Here is an 18,746-nt window from a genome sequence, read left to right on the forward strand (position 1 = left end):
GAGTAGTTCATTTTATGATACAATCATCAAGTCTGCATTTAGAAATAGTGACACCTTGTCGGATAAACTGTGCTCTTTTTCCAGATTGTAGAATGAACAAAAAAAGTTCAATATTATTATGTCTTTATATTAAATATTTTCTCTGTTATTTAAGAAATTAAATTTTTATCATGGTTTGTTGTCGAATAACCCACAGTAAGGAGTAAAGATGCGTAGGAATTAAATCACAAGTGCGAAGCACGAGTGATTTGACAACACGCATCCATTCTCCTTACTGTGGAATATTCGACAACAAACCATCATGGAAAATTATTATTTGGATTCTAACACTATTCTAATTGATTTGGTTAAAGCTTTTGAATGTGAACTATATTTTTCAATACTCCGCCCTTCTTAGTACAAAAGTCACTATTTAGTGACGTCATTGAATTGTACTAACATATAGAGGATATTTGTTCATGTCAGTGTAAGATCGTTTGTTATTTCACGGGTGATAATAGAAAATATTATTTTTCTATGATCACGAGTGAAATAACAAACGACAATATGTTGTTTCATTACATTTATATACATGCTACATTTATTAAATTTCTTTAAGAGTGGGTTTTAGCACGTGCATTTTACTGCAACATTTTCTTTATTTATATGGAACTATTTTCGAAACATTTAGCTCCGCCCATAATTATTGCAAAATAACCCACACTTGATTTCCTTCTTTGTCTATAGAAAACAAGCCGCGTGAAGTGTTAGAATTAGAAATAATTTTGATTAAATACCAACAGACGTTGAACTAACAAAACATGAAAACATGTATAAGTTGAAATGTTCCACACAAAAAAAATTGTTAACCATTTGAAAAGGCTAATTTCTTTAAGCCTTGCAAAGTAAACTAACCTTTATTTAAAACTTATTAATATGTATTAAAAATCAAGTAAATAGTTCATTTAAATACTAATTTAAATAAACCAATTGGCAATTTATATCAACCCTTAAATTTATGAATGTAATACAAATAGTATTTATTTCCTGACTTACACTTTGAAGGTATACAAAACAACCAAATTAAACGTTCTCTGTAACCATAAATTCAACTCAGCTATGGCATGAAGAACTGTTTTATATTTGAGCGACACTCTGAGTAAACAGGGCTTTATACACATGTCTAAATAATCATCCCAGATTAGCCTGTGTAGTCCTCACAGGCTAATCAGGGACAATGCTTTCTCCCTTTATGGTATTTTTCATTCAAAGGAAGTCTGTTCTTATAGAAAATCCTGTTAAGTCAGAAAGTGTTGTCCATGATTAGCCTGTGAAGACTACAAAGGCTAATCTGGGACAACACTGTCTGCACATGCATTAAACCCCATTTTCCCAGAGCTAGCTTAATGATTTTTCAGATGGCTATGAATGCTTGGGCTTGGTCTACAGTTTTCCATACTAAAGATACAGAGTTTACTGAGGTAAATAGTGTTCATCATAGAAAAATGTAACATACAAACACTGTGTTGTAGATGTTTTATTTGGGCTTAATAAATTGTATGAAACTATTGAGTTAACCCTTTCTCACTCAGAGGCAGATTGAACATGACTATGCAAACAGCATAAAACAAAACACAGCCTGTGAGTATCTCGCAGTCTGTTCAGGTTATATGCTGTTTGCTGCTCATCAGTAACTAAAGGTTTGAATTGAAACCTTTTAAACTTGAATCAAGTAAGAAAGGTCTTTAATTAAATTTCACTAAGGGACTAAACATCCGTAAAAATAAGTATCTTAGTGGTTAAGGGTTAAGTTTCCTGTGAACTAACGGGCTTGTTCAGTTGGTAGAGAGCTGAAGTTTTGCAGGTTCCTTCCCGGCCCTGGCCATGTATCTTGTGTGGTGATTAGTCATGAACACTTTTCTAAGACAAATTACTGGTAAGCCAGCTGACTAGTTTGTAAACTGACCACAGTCACATGCACAATAATTGTTGAAAATGAAAAAAATCAGTCAAAACAAACAAACTAACAAACAAAATCTAAGGGCAATATCAGTGAAGTATCTGTAGAAATGATACCTTGCTGTTTCAAACGGCAGGGTTCGACACTAAGGCACGTCCGACAGACATTGTCTAGTAAGATCGGTGGTCGGGCTAGTCAAACTGCGGGCTAGCTTGTCCGACTGGTCGTACAAAAAAATATCTATACTGATTCATATAACTATAACTGAATGCTGTGAAAACCTTTATTTTTTAATGTGTAAAATTACTCTAGTATCCGTTATTTACATTAAAACAAAACTAGTGTATTTAAATAAACGCGGAGCATTCGCATGATTCATTGCTATTTTTAGACGCAAAGAAGAGCTTCCTGCAGATATTGCTTGTTTAGATTGGTCAAGTTGTCATGAATATTAATGATTTTCTGCAGTGTCGTAAAACTGTAGAGCATGATTTTACGACTTCTATCGAAAATCGGTATCGTCAATGTAAACATTTTTGCGTAGCAGACAAGAGAATGTAATTTAAAGAATGGCTTTGTTCAAGTTCAGATTTTCGTCTGACAAATCAGTTAATAAAAAAGAATCCGATGCTTAAACTGACACGAAACGTAAATATGAAGAAACACGAAAATGTCAATTTTATCCTAGATGGAAAATCGAGTCAGTTCCCATGGATTGAATTTGACGGAGTAAAGCAAAAAAAATGGTTTATTTTATTGTTTTACTCTATGCATCAAAAAAAAATCTGGTGTTCACTTATTATTTACTGATAAATCCTGATTAAACAGTTACATGACACAATTGTGTTCATTAACTATGTCATTTGTGGTCTAGTAGACATCAGGTTCGGGCTAGTACATTTTAAGAGGAGCTGGTCCGACGGTCTTGCGGTAAAAAAAGTTAATGTCGAACCCTGAACGGTGAAAAATACAAGTGAAAACTATGGATAGTTTTGACTGTTTAACTGTGAAAATATGTCATCGTTTATGTCATTAGTTCAGCAAAATTGTCAAGTCTTGTTTTTTAATGTAAATAAATATTTGAAGAAGCATTAAATATAAAGAAATGTGTTGCGCCTGAAAGGTTATTTATATTTATTCCTTTGTGAAACCCCCTGAAACCAACACAATTTAATGTCCTGTATATCTTTTGTTATAATGACACAATATATGACATGCTGATCAAAGATAATCAATCAAGAATAATATCGTTGGATTTTGTTTCAGAAAATGGACTACTTCTGTGCCTTTTCCATTGTCGTCTTCAACACGTTCACCCTAGCCTGTAGGTGAGGGTTATACCACTACTTGTTTGATTGTTGTCTTCAACACGTTTACCTTAGCCTGTAGTTGAGGTTTATACCACTACTTGTTTGATTGTTGTCTTCAACACGATCACCCTTGCCTGTAGGTGAGGGTTATACCACTACTTGTCAACACGTTCACCCTAGCCTGTAGGTGAGGGTTATACCACTACTTGTCAACACGTTCACCCTAGCCTGTAGGTGAGGGTTATACCACTACTTGTCAACACGTTCACCCTAGCCTGTAGGTGAGGGTTATACCACTACTTGTCAACACGTTCACCTTAGCCTGTAGGTGAGGGTTATACCACTACTTGTTAACACATTCACCCTAGCCTGTAGGTGAGCGTTATACCACTACTTGTCAACATGTTCACCCTAGCCTGTAGATGAGGGTAATACCACTACTTGTCAACACGTTCACCCTAGCCTGTAGGTGAGGGTTATACCACTACTTGTCGACACGTTCACCCTAGCCTGTAGGTGAGGGTTATACCACTACTTGTCAACACGTTGACCCTAGCCTGTAGGTGAGGGTTATACCACTACTTGTCAACACGTTCACCCTAGCCTGTAGTTGAGGGTTATACCACTTCTTGTCAACAAGTTCACCCTAGCCTGTAGGTAAGGGTTATACCACTACTTGTTAACACATTCACCCTAGCCTGTAGGTGAGGGTTATACCACTACTTGTTAACACATTCACCCTAGCCTGTAGGTGAGGGTTATACCACTACTTGTCAACACGTTCACCCTAGCCTTTAGGTGAAGGTTATACCACTACTTGTCAACACATTCACCCTAGCCTGTAGGTGAGGGTTATACCACTACTTGTCAACACGTTCACCCTTGCCTGTAAGTGAGGGTTATACCACTACTTGTCAACACGATCACCCTAGCCTGTAAGTGAGGGTTATACCACTACTTGTCAACAGGTTCACCTTAGCTTGTAAGTGAGGGTTATACCACTACTTGTCAACACGATCACCCCAGCCTGTAAGTGAGGGCTATACCACTGCTTGTTAACACATTCACCCTAGCCTGTAAGTGAGGGTTATACCACTACTTGTCAACACGTTCACCCTAGCCTGTAGGTGAGGGTTATACCACTACTTGTCAACACGTTCACCCTAGCCTGTAGGTGAGGGTTATACCACTACTTGTCAACACGTTCACCCTAGCCTGTAGGTGAGGGTTATACCACTACTTGTCAACACGTTCACCCTAGCCTGTAGGTGAGGGTTATACCACTACTTGTCAACACGTTCACCTTAGCCTGTAGGTGAGGGTTATACCACTACTTGTTAACACATTCACCCTAGCCTGTAGGTGAGCGTTATACCACTACTTGTCAACATGTTCACCCTAGCCTGTAGATGAGGGTAATACCACTACTTGTCAACACGTTCACCCTAGCCTGTAGGTGAGGGTTATACCACTACTTGTCGACACGTTCACCCTAGCCTGTAGGTGAGGGTTATACCACTACTTGTCAACACGTTGACCCTAGCCTGTAGGTGAGGGTTATACCACTACTTGTCAACACGTTCACCCTAGCCTGTAGGTGAGGGCTAAACCACTCCTTGTGAACACGTTCACCCTAGCCTGTAGGTGAAGGTTATACCACTACTTGTCAACACGTTCACCCTAGCCTGTAGTTGAGGGTTATACCACTTCTTGTCAACAAGTTCACCCTAGCCTGTAGGTGAGGGTTATACCACTACTTGTCAACACGTTCACCCTAGCCTTTAGGTGAAGGTTATACCACTACTTGTCAACACATTCACCCTAGCCTGTAGGTGAGGGTTATACCACTACTTGTCAACACGTTCACCCTTGCCTGTAAGTTAGGGTTATACCACTACTTGTCAACACGATCACCCTAGCCTGTAGGTGAGGGTTATACCACTACTTGTCAACACGTTCACCCTAGCCTGTAGGTGAGGGTTAAACCACTCCTTGTGAACACGTTCACCCTAGCCTGTAGGGGAGGGTTATACCACTACTTGTCAACACGTTCACCCTAGCCTGTAGGTGAGGGTTATACCACTACTTGTCAACAGGTTCACCTTAGCCTGTAAGTGAGGGTTATACCACTACTTGTCAACACGATCACCCTAGCCTGTAAGTGAGGGTTATACCACTACTTGTCAACAGGTTCACCTTAGCTTGTAAGTGAGGGTTATACCACTACTTGTCAACACGATCACCCCAGCCTGTAAGTGAGGGTTATACCACTGCTTGTTAACACATTCACCCTAGCCTGTAAGTGAGGGTTATACCACTACTTGTCAACACGTTCACCCTAGCCTGTAGGTGAGGGTTATACCACTACTTGTCAACACGTTCACCCTAGCCTGTAGGTGAGGGTTATACCACTACTTGTCAACACGTTCACCCTAGCCTGTAAGTGAGGGTTATACCACTACTTGTTAACACATTCACCCTAGCCTGTAAGTGAGGGTTATACCACTACTTGTCAACACGTTCACCCTAGCCTGTAGGTGAGGGTTATACCACTACTTGTAACACGTTCACCCTAGCCTGTAGGTGAGGGTTATACCACTACTTGTCAACACGTTCACCCTAGCCTGTAGGTGAGGGTTATACCACTTCTTGTCAACACGTTCACCTTAGCCTGTAGGTGAGGGTTATACCACTACTTGTCTACACGTTCACCCTAGCCTGTAGGTGAGGGTTATACCACTACTTGTCAACACATTCACCCTAGCCTGTAGGTGAGGGTTATACCACTACTTGTCAACACGTTCACCCTAGCCTGTAGGTGAGGGTTATACCACTTCTTGTCAACACGTTCACCTTAGCCTGTAGGTGAGGGTTATACCACTACTTGTCAACACGTTCACCCTAGCCTGTAGGTGAGGGTTATACCACTACTTGTCAACACGTTCACCCTAGCCTGTAGGTGAGGGTTATACCACTACTTGTCAACACGTTCACCCTAGCCTGTAGGTGAGGGTTATACCACTACTTGTCAACACGTTCACCCTAGCCTGTAGGTGAGGGTTATACCACTACTTGTCAACACATTCACCCTAGCCTGTAGGTGAGGGTTATACCACTACTTGTCAACACGTTCACCTTAGCCTGTAGGTGAGGGTTATACCACTACTTGTCAACACGTTCACTCTAGCCTGTAAGTGAGGGTTATACCACTACTTGTTAACACATTCACCCTAGCCTGTAAGTGAGGGTTATACCACTACTTGTTAACACATTCACCCTAGCGTGTAAGTGAGGGTTATACCACTACTTGTCAACACGTTCACCCTAGCCTGTAGGTGAGGGTTATACCACTACTTGTCAACACGTTCACCCTAGCCTGTAGGTGAGGGTTATACCACTACTTGTCAACACGTTCACCCTAGCCTGTAAGTGAGGGTTATACCACTACTTGTTAACACATTCACCCTAGCCTGTAAGTGAGGGTTATACCACTACTTGTCAACACGTTCACCCTAGCCTGTAGGTGAGGGTTATACCACTACTTGTAACACGTTCACCCTAGCCTGTAGGTGAGGGTTATACCACTACTTGTCAACACGTTCACCCTAGCCTGTAGGTGAGGGTTATACCACTTCTTGTCAACACGTTCACCTTAGCCTGTAGGTGAGGGTTATACCACTACTTGTCTACACGTTCACCCTAGCCTGTAGGTGAGGGTTATACCAATACTTGTCAACACATTCACCCTAGCCTGTAGGTGAGGGTTATACCACTACTTGTCAACACGTTCACCCTAGCCTGTAGGTGAGGGTTATACCACTTCTTGTCAACACGTTCACCTTAGCCTGTAGGTGAGGGTTATACCACTACTTGTCAACACGTTCACCCTAGCCTGTAGGTGAGGGTTATACCACTACTTGTCAACACGTTCACCCTAGCCTGTAGGTGAGGGTTATACCACTACTTGTCAACACGTTCACCCTAGCCTGTAGGTGAGGGTTATACCACTACTTGTCAACACGTTCACCCTAGCCTGTAGGTGAGGGTTATACCACTACTTGTCAACACATTCACCCTAGCCTGTAGGTGAGGGTTATACCACTACTTGTCAACACGTTCACCTTAGCCTGTAGGTGAGGGTTATACCACTACTTGTCAACACGTTCACTCTAGCCTGTAAGTGAGGGTTATACCACTACTTGTTATCACATTCACCCTAGCCTGTAAGTGAGGGTTATACCACTACTTGTTAACACATTCACCCTAGCCTGTAAGTGAGGGTTATACCACTACTTGTCAACACGTTCACCCTAGCCTGTAGGTGAGGGTATGACGACTTGTTTGAGTCTTCCTCTGGGTAAACTCTGGGCTTAACCACTTAGATCGGTATTTTCTCTTAGAAAGATATATTTAATTGAAGACCTTTCTTACTAGATTCAAGTTTTAAAGGCTTCATTTCTAACCCTGAGATAATGATGAGCAGCAAGCAGCATAAAACCTGAACAGACTGCAATTTACTTGCAGGCTGATCTGGTTTTATGCTGGTTTCAAAAGCCATTTTCACTTTGCATATGAGTGGGTAAGGGTTAATGCGTGTACGTGAAGTTTTGTAACAGATTGGCTTGTGTAGTCTTCACAGGCTAATAAAGGACAACACTTTCTGCTTTGTTTTTGTTTAAAAGAAATCCAGTAAAGGTTGTAAGTGTTGGCCTTGCATTAAGCCTAGTTTTCCCAGAACAAGGTTCATTTATTTAAAATGGAATATCATTTGACATTGCGTTATTCAGAACAGTATTACATGTCAAATGTGTTTCATCATATACTTTCAGCTTTGTCTGGTAGCTGTAAAAAGTAATTAAATGCAATGGAAACATTTCTGAATGCATATTTTTTTCATTTTACATGCAGAAATAATACAAAAGTATTAGTAGCACATTCTAATAATTGCTTTGGAACACATTATTTGTCAACATGGATTAATTTTATGCCCCCGAAGGACGGCATATAGTGATCGGACTGTCTGTCCGTCTGTCCCTCAATCACACTTTGCGTTTAGGTTTTTCAAAATGCTCATAACTTCTATGTCCCTTGAGATATAACCTTCATATTTGGTATGCATGTGCATATGGACAAGGCCTTTCCATATGCACACAAATTTTAACCCCTGTGACCTTGATGTTGAACTTAGGGTCCGCGTTTAGGTTTCAAAATCTGCGTTTAGGTTTCGAAAAATGCTCAGAACTTCTATGTCCCTTGAGATATAACCTTCATATTTGGCATGCATGTGTATATGGACAAGGCCTTTCCACACACACAACAATTTTGACCACTGTGACCTTGACCTTGAACTTAGAGTCCTTGTTTATTTTGATATCTGCGTTTAGGTTTCGAAAAATGCTCATAACTTCTATCAAAGCGTTTATAGGGGGCATATGTCATCTTATGGTGACAGCTCTTGTTCTATTCAAGATAATATTTTTACTTAACTTGTTCAATGTACTACTGATTACTTTACATGAGTGTATTTTATGGGATTTTATTTATCTTTGAATGCAGAAGTTTTTTGGAAAATTGAATATTGTTTAAGAGAATCCTAATACTTGTTTGAAATAAAAGTTGTCTAGGATATTCTTTCATCCTAACATGTCATTGATTGAGCCCGAATAAAAAACTAGGCTTTATTAATGTGTTATGTGTTGTCCCAGATAAGACTGTGCAGTCCGCACCGGCTAATCACGGAATACACTTTCCGCTATATGGAATATTATGCAAAGTACAGTGAAACCCTCTAAACAGGATCCTCTCTATACCAGAATTCTCTCTAAACCGGACAAATTGTCTGGTCCCATTTTTTTCCCCTATAAAACCATGCGTAAAATATCTCCTCAAGACCGGAATCCCCTTAATTCCGAATACCGGTCACTCTTTGGATCAAAATTGGGTCATTCCATACGTAATTGTACCTCTCTAAACCGCTCAGGGCCAGTTTATTGCACCTTAGACCTAGTGTCAAAAAGTTGTGAATAGCGGATTAAAGACGAGTGGAATTAATAAAGGTGGTCGAAAAAAATGCAAACTGTAAAAATCGCAAAACAAGTTAAAGATACTTGTTATGTGATGTACATATCGATCAATAGAGGTGATAATACTGATTATTACTGATAACAAACAAACATTCTTAAGTGTGATTTGTTTTTGATGTAGGAAGCCGTGCTAAATTTTAATAATCTTATATAAATGCTATTAATTTTTTGTGTTGTTTATAACAATTACTAATTTAGTGTCATATAAAATGGTGATTTGCAGAGTTATTGAAGCAGTTGCATTAAGATATTCATTTAGATTTTCAAATTGGTAATTAAGATAACTAAGACAAAACATGTCCGAACCTCCTTCTTAGCGAATGCACGTAGAATTGTCTCTACAAGAAGAAATCAAATTGATTTTGAGATTTTAAAAGTGTCAGAGATGTTCCCTAAATCTACACTAAATATGCTGTCAGAGAAATATGGGGTAGGAAAATCGACAATCGGGGATATCGTGCGAAAAAAAGTAAATTCACCTAACAAATGCATACATGTATAAAATAATTAGTTTTTCAGGGTGCATTGTTTGATTTATGTTGTGACTGATATTGCTCATATATGTAAATAAACTATTAAAATTTGCTGAAAGAGTTTTTCCCACATGAGGCCATGTAATTGACTTTTTTAAAGATAGATAGTCCATGTCCCCTCTAAACCGGAATCCTCTCTAAACCAGAATTTCCTCTCGGTCCCGGAGTTGTCCGGTTTAGAGGGGCTCCACTGTAATTCTCTTCTAAAAGAAAACCCAGTCTTGACTGAAAGACTAGTCCCCAAAAAGCCTGTGCAGACTGCACGGGCTTATCTGAGAAGATTAGCAATATAAAATGTTTAAATCCCAGTTTTGCCAGAACATGGCTGTTTTATTTCAGAGTACTTGGCACAGAGAAAAGATGCCGTATTGCAGCCATAGGTGCCTGCTGTCTGTGTTTCTTTGTGCAGCATATATCATACCTCTCAATTCATGGCTTTGGCTATGGTTACAATATGAAAGTGAACATTGCAGTCGGTAAGAGAATAATGATTTTGAGCCTCACTTTGGGAAAATGGGGCTTAATCCAAGTGAGAAAAGTGCGTCCCAGATTAGCCTGTGCAGTCTGCTAATTGGTGATGATACTTTTGGCTTGTATGGGATTTTTTCGTTTAAATGAAGTCTCTTCTTAACGAAAATCTCTTCTTTGCAGGAAGTGTTGTCCCTGATTAGCCTTTGCAGCCTGCTGAGGCTAATCTGGGACGACACTTTACGCACATGCATAAAGCCCAGTTTTACAACAGCATGGCTCATTTATTTCTTCATTTATTTAGAGCTCGTTTAATGTTAAATGTCAGGTGTTGCTCTTTAATCAAATATAGTTGATTTTTTCTACCCTTAAAATGCACTTTATTTATGTAAAAAACACAAGGACGGTAAAAATATATGTAAAGTAACTGATAAGGAATTGACCAATAACTAATGTTGAAAATGAATGATGAAGGAATGGTTTCTCTGTTGTAGATTTACAATTACATAAGAGCCGGGCTCTGTGAAAAGGGGGTTTAATGATGTGCATAATGTGTTGTCTCAGATTAGCCTGTGTAGTCTGCACAGGCTAATCAGGGACTACACTTTCTGCTTAAACTTGATTTTTGCCAAGAAGAGACTTTCTTTAAACAAAAAATATCATAAAAGCAGAAAGTTTTGCCCCTGATTAGCCTGTGCAGATCTGGGATGACACTTTACGCACATGCATTAAACCCTCTTTTCACACAGCATGGCCCAATTTATTGCTTAATTGTATTGATGTGTGAATTGTTGTTTTCAGTTTTGATTCAAATTGTAATGAAATATTCTTGTGTTTTTTTTCAGCCCTGTTTAACATGGTTGGCTGGCTGTATGTGTGCTATAAAGTACGTAAACCCTTCATCTGGAAGGCAGTAGCCTCCATAGTCGGCATACAGGCGTTACTGGCGTTGGAGTTGGGTGATTTTCCACCTATACTCTGGACCTTTGATGCCCATGCTCTGTGGCATGCTGGGACATGGCCTCTCTGCTTTTTGTGGTATAGGTTAGTGGTATTTTACGCATCATAGTCCTGAAAACACTACCTAGATATCAATCTAGCTGTGGAAAACGGGAAGTATTCTGGAATAATTATTTATGAATGTTTATGACAGGGCTCAACATTAACCGAAAAACCATTTTGCCCTGCTGGGCAAGTACTTAGAAAATCTACTACGTCTTGCCCTGAACATAAAGCCGCTTGCCCAAACATGAAATATCACATAAACTGTAAACCTCAAATTTTTTAATAAAGATCAAAATGATACACCACCAAACCTTTTTTATTTTTGAACATTTAACAAAATGATTACTGCAATTAAAGTCTAATGAAAGTCTAAATTACATGCTTTTTGTTCTTTTTTTCACTTGCCCGGGCGGACAACTAGATTATAAAATAACTTGCCCGGACCCAACTGTTACTTGCCAGGGGCAATAGGACAACCGTTAATGTTGAGCCCTGTATGATTGTTAAATTTACACCTCTCTATATGTTGGCACATATGTTACTATTTACAGCCGTTGAAATACATATAATCCTAGGTGATCAACTTCGGGAGCGTTTATTAAGGTACATGCGGTATTTATTTTTTATGCCCCCGGTAGGGTGGCATATAGCGTTTGAACTTTCCGTCCGTCAGTCTGTCCGTCCATCCGAAAACTTTAACATTGGCCATAACGTTTGCAATATTGAAGATAGCAACTTCATATTTGGCATGCATATGTATCTCATGGAGCTGCACATTTTTAGTGGTGAAAGGTCAAGGTCATCCTTCAAGGTCAAAGGTCAAATTGACAAATCCAAGGGAAGTAAAAAGCTTTAAAGGGAAATAATTTCTATTTTTCATTTGGCAGGTACAGATCATTTACACAAGGGAAGTAATAAAAAAAAATACTTCCCTTGTTAAAATGATCTGACTTGTCAAATAATATAATCCAAAGAGATATATCTTGTTAATTGTCTTATTCCAGTTTTATTATTGATGACAGTCTAGAGATGGTCAAACAGAAGGCTTATGGAACTCTACCCCAGGCTCTGAAGATTGATTGAGCACAAGGGGCACAACTATTGATTGAGCACAGAGGAAACAACTATTGATTGAGCACAAGGGAAACAACTATTGATTAACTCAAGGGACACAACTGTGATATGGATCTTTAAGTATCTCAAGGGACACATCTCATGTAGAGAGGTGAACTGTGCAAGAACAATGTGATGTGTATTCAGTGTATATTTTAATATTATTCTAAATTATCTTGATTTGATTTTATGAGCCTTGTCTTAAGAAAATAGGATTGATGCATGTGCGTAAGGTTCTAACTGGATTTTTGCATACTTCCTTTAAACAAAAAATACCATAAAAGCAAAAAAGTGCTGTCCCTGATTAGCCTGTGTGGACAGTACAGGCAAATCTGGGGAGACGCTTTACGTACATGCATATAACCCTGTGTTTCCAGAGCTTATCTAGATGATACTTTTCTTTGACCGTTTTTGCGCCTGTGGGGGGTAAAAGAGCCCGCTTCTGATCAGGGACATTTTCCTCCTAAACTGGAGTTTCGTGTGGATGCACAGGCTTATCTTGGCCAACACTTTTTGCACATGCATTAAGTCCCTTTTTCTTAGAGGGGTGTATTTTTAAGGAAAAGTTTGCATTTATATTAGTTTTTGTATAGGCACTATTATGTTGAAAATTGTTCTGTTCTGTTTGCCTACTGCTTACTTTACCAAAAGTATTGATCTATATCATTGATGCGTTTACTCTTTACTACATGAATTCAGAACAATATTGAATCTGCAAGCATTTTAATTGAACAAACTTTTAGCGCCAGGTATTTAAGGTTTAGCTTCAAATGTTGTTGTCTGTTATAATGGTGAATACATTTACTGTATAATGCTCAATTATTTTTTGTGTAAAGGGCATTTGAAAATAATGTTTGAATGAAGAGCAAAATGATTTCATTGATCATGTATTTCAATAAATCTTATAGAGGTAACATTCCATAATATCATACTTTATCTTACAACTAAATTATTTTGTAGGAGTTAAAATTGGGTTTCAGATAAACTTGAGGGCAAGGTTTATCCAATACTCATAAACATTCTTTTGACAGACTACTTTTATGAATGACATTTTTCTTCTAGCGTTCTTTAAAATCAATGGAAGTAATACAATAGCCATTTATTTTTTCAATTTGACTAGATATAACTAATGTATACATATCAAATCAATGTACAGTATAATAATAATAGCCGTACATTATCAACTCAATAAGGCGTTTCTATTAATTGGTTACTTGAATACAAAACAAATAGTCAAACTTCAGACACTTGTGTCTGTGCCTTTTGAAATGCAGTTACATTAAACTAAGACACGTTTTAGGTGTTTTGGATGAATTATAATAAAATGTGAATACAAGTGTTGAATATATGGCTCGCATGAAACCAGCGATATTGCATTGTAGATTTCTTTAACTCATATATGCCTAGCGTCTAGAAAAAAAGCCTTGGCAAACAGCGTAGACCCAGATGAGATGCCGCATCATGGGGCGTCTCATCAGGGTCTGTGCTGTTTGCTTAAAGGAATTTCTGTAAGAAATATTCTAAATATAGAAACAAGAAACCGTCGGAGACGGATGATGCTCCCCAAAGGTTTTTTTGTCACAATATTGCACTATATATTCAGATAAAAGGAAACGTCTTGAGGGCACAGTAGTTGGGGGGACAATAATGTTGTTATAGAAAATTTAAAAGGACCATAACTCTGTGAAAAATCATATGACCAGAACCCGCTGATAATATGCACATCTCCTCTTGGTAGTGAAGCTTTCCATAAAGTTTCATTGAATTCCGGTCATTAGTTGCTGAGAAATAGCCGGGACAAAAATTGTGCACGGACGGACGCACACACGCACGGACAGACGAAGCGGCAACTATATGCTACCCCGAATATAAATTTTGGGGGAGCATAATAAGTATACTAGACATCCCTAATTTTGGAAATAAATTGATCTTATTTAGAAGGATGGGAGAGTCCACTAGGCATAAATGGGTTAATACTGTAGAATTTTATCACATTATGATATGTTTAAAAAAAAGTTGTGTGGAAAAACTGAAGGATTAGTTCCAGAGACCTGAACCATGTATTTTATTTTATAATTTTTGCGCACAGTTCATTTACTTTTTGCATGCGGACAATTAGAATTTAGCCAACCAAATTGTCTGTGGACAAGTCAAAAAATTTAATTTAGGAAACCAAATTTGCCCTTGGTGAAACGAGAAATCAGGTTAGACATTTTTTGTCTGTGTTCTGTGCTGATTCTTTATTTTAATCAAGGCATTTAGAAACATTTAGTCTGGGTTATCTCCTATTTTATGGAATTTTAAAGGATTATTGTCCCCTACCGGTGAAACCGGAGGGGACCTATGGTTTGTGCTCTGTCTGTCAGTCTGTCTGTCACACTTTTCTGGATCCTGCGATAACTTTAAAAGTTCTTCATATTTTTTTAATGAAACTTGAAACATGGATAGATGACAATATGGAGATTATGCATGTCATTTCATTTTGTTCCTACGTCAACAATTCTGGTTGCTATGGCAACAAATATATATAATAATAAAAAATACTGACAATGGTGGAGTTTCACCGGAAGGGGACAATATTGCTTGGCAATCTCTTGTTTTAAGTGGTGTATATTGTGAAAAAATCCCAAAAAATTGTATTATGACTACGCAATGTGAGATTGAGTTAATTTCAGCCGTTTTTGGAAATGTTTTAGCAATATAATGCTTATATGCTCAAAAATAAAGAAAATTGTAAAAGTGTAAAGAAAAAATTAAGTAAGTTTCTTTGAGTTCTGGAATTATCTGACAAAACCTCGCTGTGTAAACCTTTCTTTTAACCCTTTCCCTTTCAGAAGCAAAGTGAAAATGGCTATGTGAGTAACTTGCAGTCTGTTCAGGTCTTATTCTGTTTGCTGCTCATCAGTATCAAAGGGTTGGAAATGCAGCCTTAAAATTTGAATCTAAGGGACTACACATGCGTAAAAATATGTATCTACGTGGGAAAGGGTTAAATACGTATCTAAGGCGGAAAGGGTTAAATACGTAACTAAGTGGGAACAGGTTAACTAGTTGGATAAATTCAAGGACACAAAGACACTAACCTAATATGCACTGTATCTCAATTTACAAATTTTCACATAATAACTTTGCTTAAAGTCTCATGTAAGCAGATTTTAATCTAGAGAGTTAAGTTAGTTGTTTAAACTCAAACGTTTGACAGCACATTGATAGTTGAAACTTAGTTCATCTATGTAAATTATTATGATTGTCTCGTATAAAACAACTCAATTACATACTCTCCAATTGTAATTCTAGCATAATATAGCTCACTGTTCAATATACAATAGAGAAAATATCCTTATAATTATGCAGAATTTGACTTACACTGTCTGGAAGATCAAATAAATTGTATGTCTGTATTGTTGTTTTGTGGAAGCTAAATACATGTATTTAGTGTGATTTATTCCCGCCACAGATTTAACCGTGGAAACAAACATTTTCTATTATGGTAACAAGAATAAAAAAAAAGAACAAAAAAGTTGCTCCAAACAGGATTCATACCCAAAGAATGAAACGGCTTACATATAATAACCACTTAGCCATTGCAGTATGTGGGGCCTTAACCCTTGACCACTCAGATATGTATTTTGACGCATTTGTAGTCCCTTCAACAGTTAAATTTAAGTAAATACTTTATTATAAGTTCAAGTTTTAAAGGCTTCATGTCCAACCCTTACATACTGATAAGCAGCAAACAGCATAAAATCTGAAAAGACTGCGGGTTACTCATAGGCTGTTCTGCTTTTATGCTGGTTGCAAAAGCCATTTTCACTTTGCTTCTTATGTTGGAAAGGGTTAATCACTGTCAGTAAAAGCTCTAGTTTGAAATATTTGACTGAAGTTTGAAAGTTTGTCAGTTCAATATTCTGTGAGCATGTCCCTTTAACTCGTTGCAGTATTCAACCTTAAACCGTTTGCATGCTGGGAAATTTGTCGTCTGCTAAAATGTTGTCTGCTGAAATTCTAAAATTAGCATTTTCTTCGATTTAGAATACTATCAGAATAGCAAACAGTTTGGATCCAGATGAGACACCACGTTTTGTGGCATCTCATCTGGATCCAAACTGTTTGTAAAGGCCTTCATAATTCGGTTCCAGCTCTGAAAGAGTTAAAAAACAATTTGCTTAATGTTGTTTGTTTTGTACTTTTGTATTGTTTTTTTACAGTTTGTTGTGTGTGTTATTGTGTTGCATATTTTGAAGATTTATTAAGATTTTATTAATATTAAACTTATACAAGTAAACATGTGAAAAACTAAACAATTTTGTTTTATTTGTATACTTTGAAATGCAGTTGGTGGTGTCAATATTGTGTACTTTGTGATAATTCTGTAGGAATTTGGCTCAGATGTACGTCTACTCTCTCAGTCGATTGTTTATTAAAAGAATCAATGATTAATGGTCTTAAAAAATGACGAGATGCAAACTTGTGCTTGAGGATTCACACAATATAACATGTGTTAAATTTGAAACTTTTTATAAAAAGCAATGCCTGTCAAAACCATGTTGAGTCTGTTGTCAAACACATAATTCATTATTTGTAATTATTTTCAGCTCACCACGAACAGATTTCGTGATCACCTTTGTTTGTTGTATGTCATAAACATTAACTTTTACAAGGTAAACACTCTATAGAGGCCACATTTAATGTCCAATCTTAATGCAACTAGGTCAGCACATTTGTTCCAATGGTATCTCAGCATAGGTAGTTAAAAAATTGTGTCGTGTAAAGGCGAACAATAGGTCAATAGGTAGTATTAGAGGAAAACTTGTTATTGCTAAAAGTTAACCTTTGGTCCAGTTATAATGAAACTTGCCGCAAACATTTTTTTCTATTGATATCTCAATTTAGTTTGAAAATGTTTTTTCTGTTGAAAAAAATTAAGGCCACCAAGGGGCAGGGCAGTTTTCCGTATATGGCTATATTGAACCCTTTATACTCTCTGAAAGTGACATTTACTGGTATTGTCCAGTCATCATGAAACTTGCAAAAAACATTTATTCTAATGATATCTTGGCCAAATTAAAAAATTGTTCCGGTCCATTAAAAAACATGGCTGCCAAAGGGCAGGGCACTTTTCCTAATATGGCTATAATAGAGTTTTGAAATGTTGTGCACAAAGCTCAAGTCAGTAAGGCCTGCCCAAGGTCAAGGTTATGGTTAAAGGTCAAAAGTTTGAGCCCTTTGCGTGTCTATTCCATATCTCCATTACCCATTGAGGGATTTTTTTTCAAACTTGGTGATTGGAAGATGTGTAGAAGGCGAGAGTCAGTCACGCCAACTCAAAATCAAGGTCGCCCCTTCAAGGTCATTACTATTAGTCATGAACTTGAAACTTCATAGGTATGTAGGTACATGTATGTATATCTCATTGAGAGAAGTGAAGTGCACAAGAACAATAAAGCTTGCTCTCGTATTTTTTAAGTTATTGGCCTTTGTTTATGTTCGTACTTAAACAATTTGGGAGCATATCCAAAAGATGTATCAACTTGAAATGTAATAGTTTGGTAGATCTCATTAAAAAAATGTGAAATTCACAAGAACCATAACTCTTGCTCTGGAGATTTAGAGTCATTGTCCTTTGCTTGCTTTTTACCAACATTTTGTCCAGAGCATGTCTTGAAAATAAAAAGAGATATCACCTTCAAACTAAATGGCTTATTAGGTATCAGTATGGGGATGTGCATTGCAAAAGCGCTATGAAAGGTTGCAGTGGCGTTGTGGATATGGTGTCCACCTAGGAATCGGGAGATCACAGGTTTGAACCCCATTGGGAGCATTCCTTTGATCTCCCCCAAAGACACCAAGTACTGGTCACAGAAAGCGAACGTGAGAGCTTTTCAATAGGCCAAAGGCTTTCTGTGCATTTAAGCTAAAATAAATGGGTTTCAAATAAAAGAACTATAACTCTTTCTTTCATATTTTTAAAAGTTATTGTCCTTCATTCATTTTTCAAAGTAAATATTGTATTATCTTGAAAATTACAAGAGGTATGTGACAACTATATTAAATTGAATGCAAGTGGGCTTGAAAAAAATATAACAGCTGTTAATCACTTAACTAATTGATAATACTGTTATTACTATTACGTTTTCAGACCCTTAAGTTATAAAAATATGTGGCGTCCAAAAATTTAGATGTGGAAAATATTAAACAACTACAGGTTTCTGAAAATTTAGAGACAACAATTAAATTTACTAACATTAATATTATATTGAAATAAAAGTAATAAATCAATGCACAATAGTGTTTC

The 18,746-nt window shown here is 37.5% G+C and overlaps 1 protein-coding gene across 3 annotated transcripts in view; it reads left to right on the forward strand.

The window, feature by feature from the left end:
* Positions 1 to 17,917, forward strand: part of LOC127854909 (post-GPI attachment to proteins factor 3-like) — a 33,988-nt gene extending 16,071 nt beyond the window's left edge. For 2 of the 3 annotated variants that reach the window (XM_052390021.1, XM_052390020.1), the window contains exons 5-9: positions 1,398 to 1,460; positions 3,206 to 3,267; positions 10,184 to 10,341; positions 11,179 to 11,377; positions 12,343 to 17,917. In XM_052390021.1, coding sequence (XP_052245981.1) covers positions 1,398 to 1,460; positions 3,206 to 3,267; positions 10,184 to 10,341; positions 11,179 to 11,377; positions 12,343 to 12,421 — 561 coding nt within the window. In that variant the 3' untranslated portion in view covers positions 12,422 to 17,917. The remainder of the gene's footprint in view (positions 1 to 1,397; positions 1,461 to 3,205; positions 3,268 to 10,183; positions 10,342 to 11,178; positions 11,378 to 12,342) is intronic. The other variant, XM_052390022.1, reaches the window with a different exon arrangement.
* The last annotated feature ends 829 nt before the right edge of the window (positions 17,918 to 18,746 follow it).

Source organism: Dreissena polymorpha, chromosome 13 (assembly GCF_020536995.1).
Source record: "Dreissena polymorpha isolate Duluth1 chromosome 13, UMN_Dpol_1.0, whole genome shotgun sequence".
NCBI lineage: Eukaryota > Metazoa > Mollusca > Bivalvia > Myida > Dreissenidae > Dreissena > Dreissena polymorpha.